The sequence below is a fragment of the Vanacampus margaritifer genome, chromosome 2 (assembly GCF_051991255.1).
Source record: "Vanacampus margaritifer isolate UIUO_Vmar chromosome 2, RoL_Vmar_1.0, whole genome shotgun sequence".
NCBI classification, from domain to species: Eukaryota; Metazoa; Chordata; class Actinopteri; order Syngnathiformes; family Syngnathidae; genus Vanacampus; species Vanacampus margaritifer.
The window spans coordinates 28,186,617-28,210,733 of record NC_135433.1 but is presented as its reverse complement, the minus strand read 5'-3'; the positions used below and the strand labels follow the sequence as shown (position 1 = coordinate 28,210,733).

Below are 24,117 nucleotides of genomic sequence, written 5' to 3'. Positions count from 1 at the left end.
GGGCTATGTTGCAGTACCCCAACCGGGTTGCAAGGGCCCTTTATAGGTGCTTGCAGCTCTATTTTAAACTGTATCTTAATATATCTTGTTAACCTCAAATGACTTTATTAAATACTGTACTATATAATTTCTGTATCATGAACTAAGAGATACAGCAATGGATGTATCCAAATTTCCCTTGGGTGGTAATTTCTTTAAACTCCAAAGTAGTTGAGACTGAATCAGCGTGGTCAAAGTTGTATCCTTCATTTTCCTTCTATAGAGATCCGGACGTCACGTGACTATTTCTCTTAACACGCACCCCGTGGCAGGAAAGTAGCGGCGCTGCATTAATGGACTACAATGGCGAGGAGGGCTAAATTTAGCGTTTATCCATCAACATTCCTCCCAAGAGCATTGGTAGTCACTTTAATGAAAAGGACATGATAGACATGCGCGAGGTGGGCAGGTTGGATTGCAAATGAAGTGTCAGGAGTTTTTTTTTTTTTTTTTCAACTCTGCGACGCTGCTACGTGGAATTACCCCCTTTTTTACACCGGTGAGTGCTTTCAAATCTGATCATACAAAGGCTTTACAAGTTTGTACAATCCGGATTTATTTCCCCTTTATGTGTGGTACGCTAGCAATTTAGCATCTGCTAATTCTTCCGACGCTGCTGTCATATATGTCGTAAAAAGCCTTTATGGTCAGTTATTAAATTCAACTATTAAACCGTAGCAGCACAAACGAACAAAACTGATTATTTCCCCCACATTTTGCATGTGGTCACTTGCCTGAGCCACCATGTACAAAGTGCCCGATCACGTCTTTTGCCTTCATTTAATAACTATACAATCGAGCTACATCTACACGACTGATTCAGTAATTGACTCGCCTCATATGAAGTGATCTCTACACAAGCAATGAGGAGGATCCCAAATTCTCCATCTTGTTCACCCTTTTTATGGCTGCTGTGATCCATTGGTTACGCATTGATTCCTCTTTTGGTAGCCTGGAGAATGCGCGATCCTTTTTTTTGCCTCTTCTTGTTGGAGTAGCGAGTCCACAACAGCTGTCAATCATTGTTGAAGTTTGGCGTTTACTCAAAGTGGCAGACGCATTTTCTATGCTGCCAAAATGGCTGCACTAACGCCCATTTTGGGACTCATGACGTCAACATCCGGATCTCTATTGCTTGAAGACGTGAGCAGCACTGTGGAATAGACGTTAGCATATTATCTGTCTCATAAATCTTAGGTTTTGGGTTCCAGTATGCACACTAGCCTCCTGTGGGGGAAGTGGCATGTTCTCTGCTACTGTGGCGACCAGTCCAGAGTGAACCAAGGATAGGCTCCAGGCCTCCAGCTCACGTGTGACCCTGCTGGATGTGTGTATGGCTGCTTCAAGATGCTATCAATTCAGTTGTGCTCTTCCGACACGATTCTTGATTTGATCATTTGCACTCGTGTTTCCCTCCTGTGCTTGACCATGTAGTATTTGGTTGGTAAAGTTTGTGTCGAATTTGTAACACTTTTTCCCTTGATCCACTTTCACTGTGATGTTTTGCCAGGCTTTTGTTCTTCCGAGCAGACAAACCTTGGCCCACATCCTTTGATTGGAAGCCCTGCTGTTGTCACCCGCAATAGCTCAACATCAGCCTCTGCCCGTGTGCTGCGCTCACTGCCATTCAGCCTCTTGTATTTATTTCTATGTGTGTCATTCCCAATGTCACGGCTGTGGGCTGGATGGTTCTCAAAGATTTCTCTTTTTTTTTTTCTTCTTTTTTTTTTTTATATCATCCATATGTGTTAATAAGAATTATAAATGAAAGACTCTGGAGAGCTCAGATTAAATAGCTGTTTGGCCTCGGAGGGGAAGGTGCCACAAAAAGACTGGCGATGATGCTGTGTGAAAATGCTGTGTGAATTTCTGATGCTGTTTTACGCCTGTGTCACAGTGCAAGTGCAGCGCTCTAATGAGTGGATTTATTTTGCGCGTCAGTGTTGCTGGAAAGCAGCGCGGCACACAAGCAAAGAGCATGTTCTTTGAAGTCGCCTTGATTCTCTCCAGCGCTCGCTTACAACAGACTTCAGACTCTTTCTGTGTGATTGCCTTCGCATGGCGTTGTGCTGTGATGCCCCAGCTTTTGAGTAAGGGGGTGTCGGGAAGAGGAGGGGTGAGCAAACTGCAGTGAGAATTAAAAAAAAAAAAAAAAAAGCCTGGAAAAGTAATGAATATGTGCAATAGTTGGAGATGACATGCAACGTAGGTAGAAACACTTGTTTTTCCACTTCTTGTTATGGGTCACATAAACAACTGTTGGAAACATGTAAGATGTGTTTCACACCTCCATCATCTAATGGTGGTTTATTAATATATGTAGACACTACTGCAACTACAACCACAACAATAAACACATTGTCGATTTAATTTGTACAAATTTGATAGATCAGTTTGGTGCCACACTGGCTGGCAACACTGATAGTCTGTGTCATTGCCATGGCAACCGGAGATCACCTATTTCAGTGATTCCCACCCACTGAGCAGTGGAAGAGAGAGATAAATTATCCAGTTAACACATAATTGCTCTAAATTGGTATATTTGCTACAAATAATGTATCGATGCTTATGTACTGTATCTATGCCAGCGCGGTATGTGACAGGCTGACCAATTTATTTATTTTCCACTAGATGGCAGAAGGTACGATTAACCAGTGTTTCCCACCTGTTAATAATAATAATAATAATAGATTTTGCCAATCATGCAACTAAATAATAGCTTTGTGTTCAACGTAGGTTGAGATTTAACGAATAATGATTATCATCAGTGTCACCGTCTAATAAACGTCTAATAACAGACACGTCAACACAAATGGTGGAGCAAAAAGAGGTAGACAGATAATATAACAATCCTCACAGGCATATATTCTTTATTCTCTTTGAACTTTGACGGGCTCCATTTCTATGCATATGTTCAAATTCTACTGTCACCAGATGGATCACCACAATTTAATTGGAGCAAACATAATTGTTTAATTCTAATTATGTCATTGTTGTGTGCTTTTCTAAAGTACAATGTGAGATTGCTGTTTTTCTTATTAAATAACACATTACAAAAATATGGTTGTTTTGGTGGTGTGGGTTTGTAAGTGTTGAAAAAGGACATTTTCATTCAGTGTGGCCATGGGACAAATTTTACTTGTATCTCAGGGCACTACTGTATACACTTTTTCTGATGCTTTTGTTGTGTGCATTAAGATGTTTCAAATGTAAAATATATGCCTTGGCTCATTACAGGTTGGGACACACTGACCTTTTTTTGTTTCTATTCATTTCTACAGCCCCAAAAAATAGCAATTCATACCTGTAGGAGAAGCACAAGTGGCAAACTGAAAACAATAATCCTGCTGACTGCTTGAAGTCATTTTTAAAAGAATAATCGAAAAAACAATTAGACATTGACTTTTGAGGACCTCCTATTCTCAGCAAGGGCTCTCCATCCGTCCAGTCAAGTGATGCCGTTTAGGCAAAAAGTGCATCGATTCCTTTTGAATTTTGGACATGTTCCAAACTCTTTGAGGTGGGATTTAATTACATCTGTCAAGTGTGGACTTTTTCTGGGCTTTCCATGGTTCTCGTTAGCATTCCCACTTTTTGCAATGTTGACGCTCCCTGGCAGCTATTAGAGAGCTCTTCTGGGCAAAGTCAAGGCCAAACAGTCCTCCCCCCCCCCCCAAAAAAAAAGGGCAAGGTCAAGTGAGGTGGGCGGCCATTTGTCTGTGGCACACACACTAAGGAAAGCAGACTATTTAGGAATGTCATGTTTGCGGAAACATCTCGACCTTAAGCCATCGTTTTCTTTATGTAGTAAATTTCCATTGAGAGAGTTGACACCCTTCTGTTGGGGTACTGACTCAAGTGGAACAGTACCTAAAGGCAGTGCTAGACACAAAGAAGCAGAACAAAATACAGGACAAGGCTCAAAATAAGCAGGTACGTGTTGCAGTTTGCATGTCAAAATGTACACCTCATTAATAAACATTGACTCAATCTACTAATTAAAAAATGTTTCAGTCACAAATGGTCAAATAAAAAGGCTATTGTGAAGATATGTTTGAGCAAATTGTTACAAAGTGCAGCTTTAAATTAATTATGCAGGAAAAAAAGTTATTTTATGACTTAAATTATTAAAAGTTCAAATAAAAATAGTTACTTTTCTGTATGTAAATTATTTTGTAGCCACAAATACGTCAAAGAAATAAAGGAATATGTCTTAGTAACTTTTATTTTTATAAAATTACATTAAAGCGGATCTTATCTAAAATCAATTAACCCTAATCAATTAACTCTAACCCTAGACAACAAAATAAAGTTTGCTGTTACACGCAATGTGAATTTAAGACACAAAAACAATTGATTTTAGACAAAAGAAAATCAATGGTTCATTATGTTGCCACTTTGTTATTGTTTCATGGAAACCCTTACTTTAGTTCCATGGGATAAACATGCCCAAAAAAAAAAGGGCTCCCCAAAGGAAGCCATTGATTTGCAAAACTGCTCCATAAAGTGAAAAAATATTTCGAGCCTTGCAGGGTGACTGAGACCTACAATATGAGATAGTCCTGCATCAATTGCAGTTTGCAAATAAATATTAGTTGTAGGTGTGAAAATAGAAATAGAAAGAAAAACGGATCTACAGTTAAATGATAATAGCCATTGATAGTTATTGGATAGTTTTATGTCTAATGTTTTAAGTTTAAACGAACCGGCAACAAACATAAGAAATACATATCAAATTGTTACTATTAAAGCTGCATTGTACAGTTTAAAAAGGCAATATTAAAGCTTTTTCTACATCATGCATGCTCCACCAATGCCCAGATGAGTACGAAGAGCCCTGACTGTTTTACTCTGACTGCACTTATCAGCTTTTAGCTTCCCTTTAGAGTAGAGTGTGTGGACCCTGAACACTCCACAGTTTCTTTGGTGAGGGGCGGAGTTTTTCTGACCTCATTTGAAGTCATGTCTTCGTTTGTCAACTGTGGCTGTCGCTTTAAGATCGTGCAGGTACCCGCACGCGCACCATGAACGAGCCTGACACAGATGTTGCAATTACGCTTTGGGCCAGAGGTGGCAGTCGCGAGTAAAAAAGTGACAAACTGCACAAAGATCCTTTTTATATGAACTTACGATACTTGGACATGAATGGACCAATAAATGTAATGGTTCAATTGGAAATGATATTGAAACAGTCCTCTTCATCAGTACCTCGCCATTGCAATGCTTCAAACATGACTAAACATCTGTCCATGGTGCATCATCAGACATTATAATTACACATTGTAATCCGCAGGCCGGTCATATCAAATCTATATGTACGAAGCCACACATCTGTTCTCATTCCAAAACACAACACCTGCATCTCTGATCTTTCTAGAACATTTCGGAGTTGGAGGCCAAGTTGTCGTGTTTGCGTGAGGAGCTCCAGGTGGCCCGCGGCCAGCACAAGCAACAGCTGGCCGAGATGGCCGCGCTCCGGGAGGAAGAAAAGCAAAGGGCTTACCTGGACAAAGAGACGCTCCGCTCCGACATGGAACGCGTCCTCCGTGACCTGAAAAGAAGCCACCAGCAGGAGAAGGAAACAGCTGAGGAGAAGGTAAACAATTTGGAACAAAGCATCTGTAATCTCACATACGTACTGTATGTATTCTATCATCTGGGGGCGGTGTGCCTGTTACTTTACCAGTTTTAAGACAAGCGTATTGATAATAATTTATTGATTAGGACACAGGGTGTACAATTATGAAACATATACAAGTTCTGTGAATTGCTATAGAAGTCAGACGTGGAGTGAAGATGCCAATTTTTGAGTTGATCTGTTACCCAGCTGTGCATTTTTGCTTTCTTACTCAATCCGGGTGAACTTAAAACGTGAGGAAGAGCCTTTCCTTTGTACCGTGTTGCAACCTTCTGCTACCATGCCGCAAGTGGAGCGGCTGGGAAATCGGCCGTAATCTTGTGCTGCCCTAGCAGGAAGCTAACCTAAGGTGGTGTTGATCAGACGTTAATCCCCCCCTGGTAGGACCCATCAAAGCCAGCGTTTTTCATTAGATACCTTCCATGTGCCAGATGTGCAGCATTAACTCCCCAAATCAAGAAGCAAAGTGGCCTTTTTTGGCTTCATGTGGCACACAGAACCAGGAAGGAAATGGACTGGAGGAAGAGAATGAGCTTATTATAGGGTAATTCCTATTTGAAAGAGTCAAGCTATTCCCACTTACCCCGCTTTTTCTTTTTTGTGCTTTTGGATACGTCAAAGCATTTTATTTTAGGTGTCTTATCTTTCTTCTTGTGCGTGACCCACAGTTGTGTGGGAATCTGGAGTGGATTCAAAGCAGTGAATGTTGAACTTGGACTGATAACACTATCAGCCATGTGCTACTTTTACATTTTATAAAAAAAGATGAATGATTTTGCCATCCTTTTTTGTGAGAGTAGGCTTCTTGAAAAAGAAAAAAAAAACGTCAAATGTCTTTTACCCACATTTTTCCCCCCTACTTTCTAATCCGTCTCCAAGTTTGACTTGGTAGCAGCAAGGGAAAACTTCCTACTTTGGTGCACCCTGTTTTTGCTCCCACATGGGACTGAAGTCAGCCAGGCCTCAGATCTATATTGACTGCATCACCCTGTTTGGTAAGCTTAAAATGTCTCATTCGTTTTTGATGCACACGAAAAACGCTGTCCTCTGCAGTCCACTGTGCTCTTGGAAGCACAGCCTGGGCAGGGCAGGTTTTTTTTCTTCTTCTGTTTTTTTTTTTTTCAAACACATCTCCCAGATGCGGGAAAAAAGGCCAGAGAAATCCATTAAATCCATGAATGGATTCTCATCAAAGACGTTTAAAAGCGGGGGGAGACAGAGAGGTGGGGGTGTTTTGGGAGTAAAATAATGAGAAACAGAATATCAGAGAAGATAAGAAATAGCTAGTTCCCTGCTTTTTAGTTTAGCAGTAGAAATACACAGGAAAGAGATGGTGAGGAGAAGGTGTGTAGGGAGGGGCTTTTTAGGTATTGCCATTGAACTTTTATCTGTGTGTGTGTGTGTGTGCGTGCGTGCGTGCGTGCGCGTGTTCGTGCGCCTCCTCCAATCTCCGTGCGCCACTGACAGACCTGTGAAGCCACCTCAGTGCCTGATAAAGACGCGTCATCTCTGGGATACAGTAAAGCTCCAGCTCCCCTCTTTCACCCACACCACCTCCTTATCTAACTTTTCTTTTTCTCTTATACACACCACTCTGTGGCTGTTGCTGTACCCTCTCCCCCACACACACAACTGGCTCCACTCACAAAGTATAGTAAAACTTAGGGATTTATACGGTATATAATGAGTCAGTCTAACAGTAGAATGCAGTTGGTTGTACCTCAAAGTTTGACAGAAATGCGATCAATGAATCAGCTCGGTCTTTTATTTGGACTTCTAAAATAACCAAGCATTAGGATCAATTATAGCTGTATTTGGAATGACTAGAGTCCAGAGTCCGCAAACTGATAGACCAGTGGTTCTTAACCTGGGTTTGATGGAACCCCAGGGGTTCAGTGAGTCAGTCTCGGGTTCGGCGAAGGTCAAGACACAACCCCAACTCGTATGATTCATGATGATACGCCGCGCTTGGTCATCATTAGCTGCAGCTGATCACGCTTCATTCCTTGGCCTATCTGTGTTGCGGGGTATTTGGTGCACTAAGTAGTCGACTTGTGACTATTGTGATGATACGTCGTGGGAATTCTTCCTACTATGTTGACCAAAAAAAGAAAGTGATCGTGTAAAGTGAAGAGAGTTAGATTCTATGAAAAGGCTACTTTCCCTATTAAGTTCTCTTCAGTTAACCTATGTCTTGAATTCGAAAAAAAGAAAATATTTTATTTTACAATAAAGAAGGGTTCCGCAAATGCCAGGAAACTGGTGGGGTTCAATACCTCACCTCCAACAAAGTTAAGAATCTCTCTGCATAGTAGATTACTTTCTAAAATCATTTCACATTTGAAGATAATTGCAGAAAACGCACGCACAAATTGACAGCTATATAGTACTGATTTGTTGTGATATAGTGTTGAACTGTTTTTGCGTTGTTCTGCGTTTTGTTGTTGTTTTTTTTTGGGGGGGGGGGGGGCTAAAACGACGCACAGTGACGCACATATGCCCCGGCATGAGTTGTCACCCCTCTCCATGTGGACAGAGGTTCATGCTGGCGTGGCAGTCGCCATATGAGCTTAAAATTTGTTTAGTAGAGAAAAGCTCTTTCTATGCTATGCTTGTTGCGCGTTCATGGTTTGAGACAAAAAGTCAGCAGGCCTTAGAGTATAGACCATAAAAGTTAGAACTGCTGGAGGAGATTAACTGGCCACATTTCATCAGATACGTTGACCTATAGATGAGGCACTGACCTACAGCATATGCACTCAAATTCATACACCATCTAACATCAAATGCCCTGGTTCTCACTGCTTATGATTTCCAATGTATGTGTCATTGTTGGAATGAATTATCCATTCTTGGAACCGGGCTGGACATGGTATTTGCAATGTAAAAGCAGAACAGGTGTCGTTTGAAGGCTTTAGCGGTGATGTCAGTAGCAGAACTCAAAAAACATCTAAAAGACTTTCTTCCATGAGTGGGAACAAAAATATAGTTGAGTGACCTATGTGATGATTTATTTAGACTTTCGGCCGCCTCTTCCGCAAGTAGTATCCGTAAACAAGGTTGAACTTTTTGGCCAAGTCCAATGCTGACTTCCATTTATTGTAACATGAGTTTGATTGTTATTGGTTAATTCTGAACATTTCCATATCCCAAATATAAGAGGCTGTGTACACATGGGCAACCAATTTATTTAGACATTCCATCTTGATTTTTTTAATTGAATTGTCCGGGTTATACTTTACATTGATAGTGAAAAAAGGTTTCAAATGCTTTATCTTGGTCTCAGTTTTTTACATGACAGAAACCTGCTATTTAAACAGGAATGTATGTATATATATATATTTTTTTTTTAATGCTTTATATCCATCTATCATATGTACATAACTGAAGGATGTATCGGTACGTTTAAGATTGATTAGGTAGCACAAATCATATGTATAATTGTTTCTAACGGTTCAACAGATCATTGCAAGCCAGTAAGGTATTTGATACAAAGTATGACTGTGGACTCCAACTCTGTATTAATACTTTCAGACTTGCTCAATCAAGACTTTGTGGTTTGAGTACAAGGTTGCCGTCAGTGTGACTTGTTCATCTCCTTTGCCCCCACCCCGTCACTGCTGACTTACCGGGGTCGGTCCTCTGCCATTTGGAGATACACTAAATCACATTACATCCTCGGTCATGGATTAAGATGAAGAACACGGGCCAAAGAATGATCAAAGAGGGCCCACATTCACCTTATGACAAACCAACTTAAGAGACAAAAGGGATGACGGAGGCAGAGAAAAGGATCCGATTTTGGGAGAGAACAAGTTCAAGTTTAAGGATGTGGGCGGATTAATCCCGGTTAACCGCCGACGTGCTTTGATGTGTCTGAACTTTGACTGCTGTGATATTAATATGGCATTGTTTCAAAGAGAAAGAGATGTTCTCTGTTATTTTGTATACGAGCATTAGTGTTTGTTGATGTGAGTGCACACAAATCGGAGCTCCACAGCGCAGCATCGGGCCCGGTGGCGGTGAAGGAGTGACTCACCCGGCAGATGAAAGAGTCAAAGTAAAGACTCTGCCATCCCTCCCCGAAAAAAAAAAAAAAACCATCTCACGACACGGTTGCTCACTTTTTTTGAAGTCATCCAAAAAGAGGGAGGCAAACGACACACTTTCTCAATCGCATTAAAACATGGCGTCAGGCCGCTTCCATCTTGTGGCGCACTGCAGATTACACTTTGGTTTGAAGTGGAGTTTTAAATGGGACACCAGGATGTCGGGCCCTCCATTTCTCAGTTCCTCATTCAGCATCTTGCATCTTCACATCAGGCAGACTTACTGATCAAAGTGGGTAAGCAGTCGTAAATGAGGGGAAGTGAGCTCTACCTACGTTGGAAAACAGAATGTTGACCCAGTTCAATCTGAGTTTAATGACCAATTGGATAAAGTTGCTTGCAATGATTAACCGTTTATCGGAGGAATGAACTTGATTGATAACTAAAGTGGGTGTTTAAAAATGGACCATCTAGTCTTGGTCCCGGATGGTGCGGTCTTGACTACAACGTTACTTGTCACTATTATCCATTGCCAATTGAGTGGTAGAAATCTCATATCTCATATCAAGCAGCCTCATATATATATATATGAGACAGAAACAGAACAAAATGACCAGTGTCTTTTCATATCATATTTAGCTAAAGTAGCTCAGCGCTTGCATTTTGCATTTTTTTCATTGATCACAGTAGTAATGGCCTAGTCTTGATCAAAAATCCATAGTCCGCTCTGTCCGAGTCTAGGCCAGGTAAAAAAAAATAAAAATAAAAATACTTCACTTCCAAGATGAGACCGAAACCCTTAAAAAGAGGTCTCGAGACCAATCTCAAGGCCAAGACCGATCTCGAGAACTACAACAATAATGACACGAACACTGTAAAGTTACTGAGTGAACAGTTTTGATGTAGGATCTTAATAGAGGTGAAAATGAATCCAAATCAAGGGAACAAAATAGCATAGGATCCTACATCAACACAATCTGATCTGATGAAAACTGTTTAGTAGAATTTCCTTTGTTCCAAATGCTAGGTTTTATTTTTAATAGTACTTCTTGTGTTGTAGTGGATGATTCAATCTAAACTTTTATGGGTTTGATGGATTGTGAAAAGTTTGATGTTGGGTCAGTATGAAGTTCTTTCAATGTAATACCGTAGACCTGATTAATAATCTATAATTGCTAAAGGAGAAATAAAATAGAGGAAATTATGTCATAAGTGGGACCTTTAGCTGTGAGGCCATCTGTGGTGTATACCCAAGGAGGACCCAAGGGACAGGAGATCTCTTAGTGTAGTGTGACTCAACTTTCCACCCAATTGTGTCTCAAATGGCAAAACGGTGAAAAAGACATCAGTGGTAGCGGGATGTTGTGGCATCTGTTGGAAAAATCCTTGCTTAGCTCTTTTGTAAATCTTATATGGTAGATGTCACTAGGATCATTTGTATTTAGCATTTATTATTAGCAATTGGCCCATTAGACGCTCTAGCAAACCAAGTGGTTAGCATATTTCTGATGTTTGGGGTTTGACTCTTGACTCAGCCCTTCCTGTGCGCAGTTTGCATGTTCTACCTGCACTTTTGTCTGTTTTCTCCAGCTACTCCGGCTATCCTCCCACATTCCAAGAACACGCTTCTTACTCTAAATTGTATCCAATATAGTACGTTTCATTTGACGCTTTTGACCTCTCGTACGATCTGATATTCATCTCCAAAGAACAGATCGAAGTTCTGGTAAACCGGGCCATAAATGAAATTGTAGACCATCACCAGATACGTAGAACATAACACAACAATGAGGTAGAGACTTCCGTAGATATTTATAAGAACACTAGACGGCTCAAGGCAGAATCAGCAACTGGTCGGCTATCTTAGGACAGCGGACTGCTTTATTTTGCTGTGCTGTAGTCTGCGGTTAAGTTGGATTTAGTTGGTTGGTTGTTGGTTACTCACATACTCGCAGCTCTCTGAAATTTTGAATGATTTAAAAACGGATTGTTTTTTACAAACCTTATTCACGCAGCTGTGATTCAGGCTGAATTCTTAAATTCTTTTTTTTAAGTTGCATTGTTGTTTGTGTCATTTCTTGTGTCATATCTAACAAGAAAAATGAAAATTGTTTAAGGATTTTTGAGAGTTGAGCAATCTACAGCTATTTGAAAGTCTGCGCTCCATTGACTGTAATGTTATGAGTGGTCAAGCAGAACTGTCCCAAGATGGCTGCCCTGTGGTTACGTTTCTTTCCATTGGCTCACAGCGTGGATTAGGCATCTAGTGTTTGCGCATATCTATGGAGACTTCGGTTAAAGTTTTGCTAGGCGTTAATTATACCAGTACTTAGAAAAGGAATTCTACACGTAGACTTTTTATTCACTTAATTCTACAGCGCATTTTACAAAAGGACACCGTAGCATATTACAATCCAGCTCTGACAAACATTGGCTATAACTTCACCAAGAACTCATGGAAAGGCTATGAAAAACAAAATTAACCCATAGAAACCATTAAGATCTTAAATGAGTGAGCTGTGTGTCGCATAACTCATGGACGGTGTGAGAAGTGAGATGGAGGACAGAAGGTAAGAATTTGCAGTCACTATGGTTGACTTCTATGCATGCCAAAACCTACCTGGTGTCAAGCTCTGTGTATAAAACTCAATGCCATGTTAAGCCGACTGGTGATAGTCACTGGAAACTGGTAGAGGTGTAATGTTTAGCGTCTAATTCTTCTTGTATGATGTTGATGTATGCTTAGCGTCAAAGTTACTGTGTGTATCTGTGGCATGTGTCGTGTGGCGCTGACAGAGAGTAAGCAGGCGGGGATGAAGAGAATGTTTACTGACAGGCAGCGATGGTGCACTGTGAAATGTAAAATAAAGTCTCATGTCATTACGGCACTCGCTCCCTCGCTCGCAGACAGTTACACAGGCGACGCAGCGAGACGGCGATGATTACAGACAAACGAGCAAATAGCGTCTCCCTCAGCTCTACCACGCTGCCACAATGAACTCTTTTACGAGAGACATTGGAACAGAGTCGTTTTGAATGTTCACAATCGGTGCTGCCACTGGAACTGAAGTCTAGATCGAAGGGGGAATTCATTTTCCGTGCGAGCCCAACAAATCAGCATTAACAGGCGGCTAATTTGTTGCCTCCGCCCCTTTGCCCTTGAGCTGATTACCTGTGGACCACCCCTCACGTGTCCTCGCCTTGTGTCCGCTGACATCACCCTCTTGTCAGCTAGCGTACTTTCACACCAAGTTCAGCTGTAGGACAATGCTGAGAACCACAAGTGCTCCTCAGCAATGCAAGATGATTGGAAAAAATATCGGAGGAGGGGGAAGAAAAATGCCATATGGATGCAATATCCTGTCCGGGGTTACAGACTGCGCTCGACAGATTCTGAAAATTCTTTCCCACTGACTTGAAAAGGCACGTAGAATTTATCGTGCGCTGGCAGCGTTAATATGTGTTTACGTGTCAGGTTTCTTCCTCCATTGGTGGTAACATTCTCTGGTGACTAAGATGGTGTCTGGGGACACCTTGGGCAAATTTTGCTTCCAGATTAGTTGTGGGTTTGGCCTTGAAACATCATTTTAGTCTATTGGCTTCTGGGCCATTGATTAATGTGAAGGGCTAACAATTTGACACATGCTTCTGAAATATGAATTTAACAAATAGATTAGTTAAATAAATAAAAAAAATTAAATGAAAAAAGACTGGCGAAATTTGAACATAAGAGGTTGCATGCAGCCCAACACCAGAGATACACTTTGTGTACATTATCGTGCGAGTTGTCTTTGATTTTGTACTTGTATTTTTGTATTTGTACATCTGTTAGATTAAAAAAAAACATTGAAATACTCTTGTTTAAAAGTGATTTTTTTTTTATAGCTCTTACCTTTGCTAAATGAGTAAAAGTTAGCAACTAATAGTGATTCATTTTGAGTAGTAGTTTAATAAGAAATTGTGAGTATATTTTACCCAATTATTATTAGTAATTGGTTGTAGAATGTAATCAGAAATGTTAGGTAAATTCTACCCAACGTATGTAAGTATTTCATAATTATGGAATTTATATAATATTTAACCACAATGTATAATTAAAATTTACCCATTTAAAGTGGATGCAAATTGTTACCCTACATTTAGTGGATAAATTCTATAGGTTGTTTTTTTTCAGTGTATGTTTGCGTATTTGTGCTTGGCCTGCTTCCCATTGCTGATTATTAATTAAGTTTTGGTGAGCACTGTCTGAATAGCTTTCAGATCGGCACTCTTCAACTCACACCCTCTTCAAAGCTGCGGCGCTTCATGCCGCCAGGATGACGAGGTGATTGAAGAGCCCGATGCAGCCTCAACGTGCCTTCGGCGAGGCACAGGTAGTTGCTTTGAAAGTGCTCGCACGCACGCACGGACACGTACAGTACAAATGGTTCGGCTTTCAATTTAGCACTCATTTTCGACAAGGTTGTGTTCCTTGCATGTTGCACCTTGCTATCCGTCTTCATCAGTTGTCGTCCACAGACTGGGCTTGTTGTGTGGTTCCAGGGGCGGTTTTACCTGTATGATGCAGGATGTTGTGTAATTCTTCCTGCTATATTCCCTCGAGTGCTGTCTGTAAAGGGAATTTGTTAGTAGCAAGCGCTGTAGTATTTTATTTTATTTTTTACAAACTTACAAGCAAGTTCCTTCAAAAATGTACTATATTACAGGTATACATAAAACTATACTGTCACTTGAAAGTAATTACCATGTTATTACAGTATTACTTTCACATGAACAACTCAGAAATTTGGAAGTTTGACATTTAACTTACAAATATGCTGAATGTGTTTTACGAGACACAAAAAAAGACCAAGAAATGTGACACAGATTCCAGATATGCCAACCACCTATATCAGGGGTAGGCAAGCCTGGTCCTAGGGAGCCTGATAACGATCCTCACCTGTGTTGGAGGAGGGAGACATCTAGTTTTATATCAATTATAAGTGTCAGTAAGTGGACGAAAAGAGGACGTGTTGTTGCTACAAGCTAAATATGAATTTTATTACAACTTTGTGATTGGAACAGCTACCATAATCTTATTAGTAATGCCTTACTTACAAGCTATAATTACCGCTATTATAGCTTTTATACTCTCAATGGACATCCAGTATGCCTCCATAAATGTACTCTCATGCAGAACACAGACTCACAACTGATAGACGCTTGTGGAAAAAAACACTTTCCACCTCCGTCTGATAGCAGAATACTTGATGACGTTCTCAGTTATCTTTCTAAGACAAACTGTCCACAAAGCTATTAGGAGATAAAGAATGAAACTGAAAAAAAATAATTAACATCTAATAATAGCTGCTATAGTGTCTAAGACAACAAACGTGTCAACCACAAAGAAGCTTTCAAGGTGCCCCCCTTTTCCGAGCCCGTCTCCCATACGCCTCCGTTTCTCCTCCTTTGTCCGCCCCTCTGTCATCAGCTGCAACGGGGCCCCCCAAGGGACGAGCGCCGCCACTCTGAGTCCTGGCACAGGAAGACAGGCGGGCCCGTATTCTTGGTGATGGCTCTGTGTTACCGTGGTGACAGGTGTGTCCGCTGCAAACGGGACAGCAGTGTTTGTCAGGAAGTGTTTGGAGTCCAAAGGTTTGCTTTGTTGATTGTAGCCGGCGGTGTGTTCAATGACATACACAGCGTTTGTAAAGGGAGTTGACTGTCTGTCTGTCGCCGGCTGTCAGGGCAAAAGGATCAAGTTGAGAAAGAAGTTTGAAATAGATCTTTGTTCAAATCCAGAGACTTGTGTCCGAAGTCGAATGTTTAGCATTGAAGCCATTCGTGATGTATTCAGTGAACAGGACCCCAAGACCAGTCGTTTTTAGGTCAGCTGAATAGACCACGGTTCAAATCCAGTGAGTTCAGTGACAATTGGTGTCCAAAGTGGGGTGCAGGCCCCAAGAGGATTACAATAGGTTAGCAGTGTTGGCCAGGAAGTGTTTTGAAAATAAGTGCAAAAGCTGCTTAGGTGTTGATTGCAGTCTTGCAGTGAGCGGTGCGTTCGGTATGTCAAGACAAGAGGGTTGCTCCCTCCTTCCAAAAACAGTCCATGTTCACGTTAGACTAAAAGAATGTGAATGGTTGTTGGTTTCTATGTGAGTGGCTGGCGACCAGTCTAGGGTTTATCGTAAAATCTTGTGGACAATACGCCCCCCAAAAATCACTCTTAAAAAGCTGTTGTTGTTTCTCTGTGTGTATAACTCAGTCCTCACATTTGCTGGCATTCTTTATTATACTGGCCAACATTTTTGTTTGTTTGTTTATTGTCCGAATGCCAAGACATTTTAATGATTTGAGTAATTGTGTGCTGCTGAGTCCGAAAATGGCATCCATCTCTTTGAATTGGCTTTAGTTTTAGAGAGATTGACATATATTTTTTTACAATTAATTGATCATTCATTTGGTGATATCAAAAAGGCTTGTCATTTATTTGCTAAAAATAGTGAAAGAAGCTTGTTGTTTACTGCTAATATTGCCTAACGTTCCAATTTCTTTCTGAGATTTTATAAAATTATTGTGTTTGTAATTGTGCCTCGACTGTAGTTGTCATTCATTTTGTCTTATTACAAGTCTTACTTCTTTCCGCCCCCTTTTATTTATTATCTTTAAAGAATGAAATCAATGAAATGAAATATCTCCCCATAGATTTTGATTGATGATGTCAGTAGCGAGTTTGCTCTTAAACAGCACATTTGAGTGAGCCGGGATTGTTAAAAACTGTCAGCATCAATGTGTGTGGAGTCATTTTTCTCTATTAAACTGCTTTTGAAAAGTACTGTAACCCGTAATCTCTCACTATCTTGCTTGTAGCCAGCTAGCTAGCAAAGACCAGCTAATGCTCAAGATGCTAACCCTTGAGCCGGCGCTGAATGCTGTTACAGACCGATTAATACAATGTCATGTCATTTTTTAGTGTGCTTGGCAATTGATCTTGATTTCAGGATGATGTTGTGTTGTTGATGTCTGTGGCAAACGTTTACAAGACACCATAACCGGAGTGACAAAAAAAAAAAAAAGTTAAGCCAGGGTTCACGCTGCGAACAACTTCAAAATAAAAGCGACCAAGGCACGTGTCAATTAAGTCAATGTCAGTGTATTACCACAGAATAAAGAATGAGAGCAGAAGCGTCAATAGACGCCTTCGGGTGAGTCTGACAAACCTTTGCAATTTCCGTGGCGTCCATTTTGTTGTTGAGAGAAGATTCAATTCCAGGTTCAAGTTATTGTGAAATGAATGATGGATGGCACACTTTCTACAGCGGTTGCCTATTGTTATGACGCTTCTGCTTCATTCCTTACTCTGTGATGTACAACTGCATCTGAAAAGATTTTATTTGGAAGTTGGCCTCACCACTGGCTCTGTTCCGTCATGGATAGCATGAACAATTGTTGCTGCTTTTAGCACCCGGAATACGCAACGACCCAAAAATCCTTGAATACACCTTTAATTGAGAAGACTCTTCAGTATGATACAATTCCTAATTGTGTGTCCGGTGATGGTATTCTTCTACACGGCTCATCATGCAGACAGAATGGCAGTACTGGTTCCGAACCTCTTCACCTGGCAAATGAGCAGCCATTGACATCTACATCTCGACTCATTATCTCCCTCCACTCACTGTTAAGCCTCCCTTTGAAAGTGTGGCGGCGCTGCGAGCTGACGGGAGCAGCGTCTTGTATTCCACTCTGGCAATCTTCGCCTCCCGGCTGGCCGGCTTCCCATTAGGAAAACAACGCAATACAAAGAGGCGAGCGGTACTCAATGAACTCCTGACAACAGCCTCCGTTTGTCTTCACTTAAATGTTGTCTCCCCGCTTGGGCTGATCGTCTCCGTTTGTTCCCCGTAGCTAATTGGCAGCTAGGTTTTAATTTCCCCAAGCCCCATCCTTGTTGTTAAGTGATGCATTGTTGGCATGAGATCAAAGAGATATGGCGTCCAACGTGCAGCATGCACAGTCACCACCTAGTGGCCCAGAGCCAACAGGCTGCAGGCCTCTTCTCAAGGGAGGGGGTGGGAGTGGGGGGCACACAAGGTCACAGCAACTGTATGTTTGGTGTGGGGCTTCCATATAAGGCGCTGTGAAAAAGTAGTTGCTCCCTTCCTGCTTTTTTTTTTTTTTTTTTGCACAACTCTAATCATTATAAAATTCAGTTTCTAAATAAAATAATAAGATCATTTTTCTGTGTTTTTGAGCATGAACTTCCCTGTCAATGTCCTACCACAGAATTCAGTGTTTTATTATTCATTGCTACTCATCCAGGTCCTGAAATAGTAAAAGCATCCCCAAACCATCACACTGCCACCACCTTGTTTGACTGTTGCTGTGGTGTTCTTACTTCACTTGTCTTGTCAGTCCACAGTTTTCCCCTAAAAGACTTGGGGATGGATCATCAAGACATTTTTTGGGTCAAACGTAAAAGGAATCTTTGTGTTTGTTTTTGTCAGAAGTGGTTTTCGCCCTGGAACACATTAGATTTTTGCCAGTGTCTGTGGTTGAGTCATGAACACTGACCTTAAGTGAGTCCTGCAGTTCTTTAGATGTTATCCCAAGTTCCTTTGTGAGCTGCAAGATGAGTCGTCATTGTATTCTTGGAGGAATTTTGGTTCCGGGGAAAGTTCACTACTTTTGCCACTTTTCTTCATTTGTGCAAAATGGCGCTGACCCTGGTTTGCAGCATCACAAAGAAATATTGTAACCTTTTCAGGACTGATGTATTTCAATCACTTTCTTTCTCAATTGTTCTTGAATTTCTTTGGTTTGTGCCATAATACGTAGCCGACATTATTTTGTCTGACACATACTATTGAATGGATTTTTTTTATTTGACAAATTTGTCTGTAATCAGACTTGGCTGTGGTCAGTGAAATTGGAAAGTCAGCTTTCCAAAAACTGGCTAATCACAACTGACTCAATTTAAGAAGCAATTCATTATTTTATATTGCTGAAAAGGTTTGGATTATATTTCCCTTTATAAATAAAATCATTTAGAAATAAAGTTTGTATTTACTTATATATATCTTTGAGAGGTTAAAATTGGCTTCAAATCAAAATCATTTGAGAACAAATAGTTTATTCATGGGACTGTAATTTGATTATAATTCTGAGCAGTGTGATAGCTCATACTCACCTCCCTCCCTCTTTCTCTCTTTTTTTCTTCTTCGTCTTTACAGACCAACAGCCGGTTAAAGCACATTGAAAAGGAGTATAGTCAGACGCTTGCCAGGTCTGCACAGGTAATCACTTTTACACACCAACGCACCATTGAATGCACACACAGGCAGAAGTGAGGAAACATACGTAAAAACTGATTATTAAGGTCTTAGGGTTGCCGCACACTGAGCGATGCACATAATTCCACTGCGCACTCGTGTAGTGAACAGGGCTCTGTTTCACGAGTGGCCGAGTCTCGTATGGTATGTACCCAACCTGCGTAAAAACCTTAGGCTCCTGCTCTCGAAAAACTGTCCGGGAAGAGGCCAGCACCAGTTGCCACAGAACACTGAAATGACCCAGATGCCACGAAATACAGATTTAATGTAATTTTGTGGTATGGCATGGCTCCTTCTTGTGTAGGGCCCGACCGATTAATCAGCTGATTATTGCCCTTCAAACATTGGCCAAAACAATCGGCCAATTGCGCTAAATGGACAATTATTTTCCCCTTAAAATGTTATAATCGAGGAAAACCAAAATTTCCGATGCTGTGAAAGATCCCTGAATGCACCATTTTGCTTGTGTACCATTAGCATGTAGCAAGTGTGTAGCCTATGTAATTATGGTTATTCTGTTGTTGCTAAAGATCCTTTAAACTGTTAATGACACCCCAGTTGGAGTTAACTGTAAAACTAAACACCCGACAATAAGAATTACGTCCACTATATATTTAAATACAAAACATGCTTCGTTTTTAAAACATCACCAGGCTAGTGCTAATGCTAAAAGCGAAGGGAGGATCCCATTTAAATGCTAATGGGGTTAACATCGACTTTGGGAGTGTTTTTTCCTCAAATAACGACACACAAATGCTGTGGGAACACATACCCACAGGTAAGATAACATTACACAAAGGCACAAATTCTTCCTAATGTGTGAAAAAAGGAATTATTTTAGTAGAATTAAATCGCAACTTTCTTCTGTACTCACTTCAAGTGTGTACACCATAAATGCACGGCACCACACTGACCCAAGAGGCCAAAACACGCAGGAACAGTCAATATTTGTTCTTAATGTTTTTTCATTTGCTTTTATTTTAGTTAGTATATTATATTCTTATTTCACTTTCTTGTTTTATTTCATAATTTCCCTTTCAAGTTATATTTAAAGTTGATATTTGAAGGATTCAAAGAATTTCTTTTCTCAAAATTCAAGAATGCAAACATCCAAGGATTTTTTTTGTTTATTAGTTTTTTTGTCTTAACACACATTTCCACATGACATAGCACGAAATACAATCCCCGAGGTCCCAGGCTAGCCTAGTAACTCCCAAGACTTAACACAAGATAAAAAATATATCAAAGAAAAGTTTCATGCTTAGAATAAAAATGAGTAATAAAAGTGCAAGAGGCTTGAATTTCCCATATTTACAACATAATTTGAACTTGACAAAAACAATCATGTTCAACTGTTCAAAGTGCAGGAATGAATGGGCATGCCGCTGTGGTGACACTTTTAAGTGGATGAGCAGCTTTAAATCACAAATTGCTTTAATCATTTCTGATATTTTTCCAGCCCAATTATGCACTTCAAGCATATATGGTACAGCAGTTGTAAACAAGTAAGAATGGTTTTATTATTGATACATAAATCTGTACAATAACCTTGTGTACTTCATGAAGTTTGTCGATAAGGTCATACTATGAACTTGTCATTCAAAGCAGAGTAAATCTTTATAGCGAAGGTTTGTGCGTAAGTGGCACCCATTGAAAAGGAATGGGGGGGGGGTAATTTTATGCATTATATATATTTTTTTAAATAATCGGCAGATTAATCGGTAATCAGTATTTTTTTTTTTTTACCAAAATCGGCATCGACTTCAAAAAATGCATTTCAGTCGGGCCCTATTCTTGTGACTGCAAAAAGTCAGCCCTTAGATTATTCGGCAGCTTCAAAATTACATTGCTCAATAAAACGATATGTTGCGATAATTTTAGCTTCTGGCAAATATTTACACGAGTGGGAACGTTCCTCCTGCTGCCGTGCATTATTCACTTGAGTGTAATTTGTTGTCCTTCATCCGCTCTATCCGGCACGTCGTGTTGTTGCAGAGACGAAGTGAGTGTTTTTGCGTATGTGTGATTAATGGTGGCGATTTGTCACAGGCTGGGGGAGGCGTCGTTTTACAAAGGTAAACGGCGAACGGAGAGTCCCGTGTTTGCGTAGCCCCTCGGGGGGCAGTCCAGTCAAATGTAAACAAGAGGCCTTTGAACCACAAAGGCTAACCTCGGTTGTTAACCCCTCCTTGTCTGACAGGGGGCATCGCTCCTGCGCTCCGCCGCATGCTTAATAGCCCAATTAAAAACATACCACGGCCATACATTATGCGGAGGGAGCTCCATTAAGGGCACATTTACGCTAGTGCGCACACCCACGGCCCCGTATCGCACGCTGCCACTCCGCTTTTGTCCACCATATGCAATCGGGCCCTAATTAGTGTCTCTCCTGTGCAGCATCGCGCTGCGAGTGGGTGACCTGTGAACCGCTTTTGCTCTTTCTCCTCCGCTTTCTTAATGATGAGGCTCCAGTGGGTCATAGCTGTGATACTGGTGGGAGATCATTACTTTTATCCTTGGCCATCCATCAAGGGAGGAAGGAGGAGGGAATTGACCACGGGAGGCGCACAGCAACAGATTCCGTGCAAGTAAATATCACGCTCTCGTAGAACGAGGTTAAAGTTCAGCTTGACTATGCAAATAGGACTCATTTATTGCTGCCATTGCACCAATTGACAAGCTGCTCGAATGATGCTCACATTTGACCTCGGAGGCATAAATAAACAAAATAGGATTTATTACTCCACTTGTTGGATTTGATAGATTTCCACTTGATAAGAAAACACAAAACAACATTGAATGGGCGGTTGCACCTTGTCTTTCTCGTTCTTTCTTGCGTGATTTTACCTTTATTCGGGTGTGCCCACACACAAACTGCTTTTATTTTAATACTCCAATCAGGGCTGATGAATTTTCTAAAATTCTCTTGCATGATGATGTCACTGTTTGTCCTTGATCTTCGTTTTATTAGTTATTATTTGTACTTCGTTTTATTTTCAGAATTTATTGTGATAGTCACTTCAGAATTCTGTGGAATATGAGTGCATCTTATTTAGGAAAACTCTTACAATGAACATGACAAGGTAAAAAGTAGAGGTGCACCGATCACAATTTTCTGGCCGATCTACGATCTTTTAAAAAGTCTGAACTGCCAATCCCGATTTTTGCCGATCTCGATTTTTTTTCATAACAAAAGCAGCATACACCTTCAGAGTTCCAATCTTTTTTTATTGGAAAACAAATAATACAAACGGGTTGTTTTAACTGCAAATTAAGTAGTTCCCCAAAATTAAAAATTAAAAGCTTATTAGTCATCTCAGCAGAAGAGGACAGTGGCTGACATTTTCAGACCTCTTAGGAGGGAGATGAGATCGGTGGAAAAGATCGGCCGATTACCGATCCCCCAAAACTAAGAAAAACGGGGCCGATAAATGGGTGCACCCCTAGTAAAAAGTCACATTCCATATTTAAACTACTGCAATAATTTAAAGTGTAAAAATCACATGTGTGTCAAATTAATAATGGAGTATATCACAACATGGTACACAGTATACACTATTTCCCGGTGAGTCTACACTTGTCTTTATTTACTTGTGTCATTTTGTCTTTTCCAGAGAATGGTCTCTTTGCGCTTACTGGCTAAAATTCCAATTTGGACTTTTTACGCCTCCTGCCGCTTTATAGCCTGACCGCTTAGCGATGTGCAACCAACACCTATGGCAGAAAAACTGACAGGATATGATGAACTGGATAAAGGTGCAGATACAGGATTTATTTTCAGCATTTGGAACTCTCCATGAATTAGGACAAAAAAAATGTGCTCTGTTTATTGACATTCAAGCTATATTACGGTCACTATAGCATTGCTAAAACAAAACAACAAAAACTTTTCCATGATGGAAAGGCATCACATTTTGAAGTGTGTTCTATTCCACTTACTTATCAATCCATACCACTTCCAACCCATTATTATTATTTTTGACTTTTTAAGTCATTGCTTTCTTCTGGTTTGTGATTGGCTAAAATGAATTTTGGGTTTGAGCATCGCCCATTGCTGTGTCCTTGACAGCTTGAGAAAGCATGTTTACATTGTCAAGGATTTGTTTATTGTGCCTTTGATATATACTGATGGTGGATAAACTAGGCAAAGGAGAAGTGCTCTCACTAAGATTTCGACAGTTGTTAACAATAATTGAGAGAAATAGTTATTTTTGTATACATTAAAAAAAAAACTTGTGGAAAATAGGAGCAAAACAAAACTGTTGGTTTTGTTCAGTATCTGCTTAGTTGTGATTCTCTTTACAGCCAAATGTTGGCAAATGAAGACAGAAAACAATGCGGGCCTTTAAAAAGTGCTGTTACTCCATATCGAAAAACAAAGATTTACTAAAGAGTCCTAGAAATACTGTGACTAAGAAGACATCTGCTTATTCTAGCTAAAACACTGCCCCGGAGCTGAAAGCAATCCATATTGCAAAGTAATTATTACATCTCAAAGTGATGTATTACCATAATAATGTGCCATTTGTAAGGACTCATGTGGCGATCCCTCTGACAAAAAAAAACACACAAAAAAAGACTAATCTTCCTCCCTTTTTCTGCTGTTCTCCCACACACTGTGCAAATTCCACACAGTAAACAATTATCTGTCTGGCCCAAAGCGAGGAACAGCACCACCACGGCACACACACACACACACGCCCTCCCTCTCCATACCTCTGTCTGCTTCGCTTTCCTCTCTCATCTTGCCTTTCCCTGACGGTGGCTTAAATAGAATGTTAATTTTTGACTGGAAGATTTTCGAGCCAAGGCGGTCCCTTTTCATCTTGCCGTGCACCGCAAGTTCACCAACACAAAGTGGCTCAGCGCTTCAAAAAGGAAGTTGTGTTTTTCCCCTTTCTCATCCATTTTTTCCCTTCCTTCTCCCCCCCCTTTTTTTTTCTATTCCACTGTGGGAAAGCCGTGATTGTAGGTGACCATTCATCTAAAGCCACTGCACATGTGGAATGTATTTTCATTACTACTTAGATTAAGAAGCATTTTGCTGGAGAGGGTTTGACGTTTTCCCCATTCAGGG

The 24,117-nt window shown here is 40.6% G+C and overlaps 1 protein-coding gene across 5 annotated transcripts in view; it reads left to right on the top strand.

Annotated features, from left to right (window-relative positions):
- LOC144043639 (axin-2-like) overlaps positions 1–24,117 on the top strand; it is a 188,185-nt gene that overhangs the window by 81,707 nt on the left and 82,361 nt on the right. For all 5 annotated transcript variants that reach the window (XM_077557493.1, XM_077557492.1, XM_077557496.1 and 2 more), the window contains exons 21-22: positions 5,417–5,635; positions 18,942–19,004. In XM_077557493.1, coding sequence (XP_077413619.1) covers positions 5,417–5,635; positions 18,942–19,004 — 282 coding nt within the window. The remainder of the gene's footprint in view (positions 1–5,416; positions 5,636–18,941; positions 19,005–24,117) is intronic.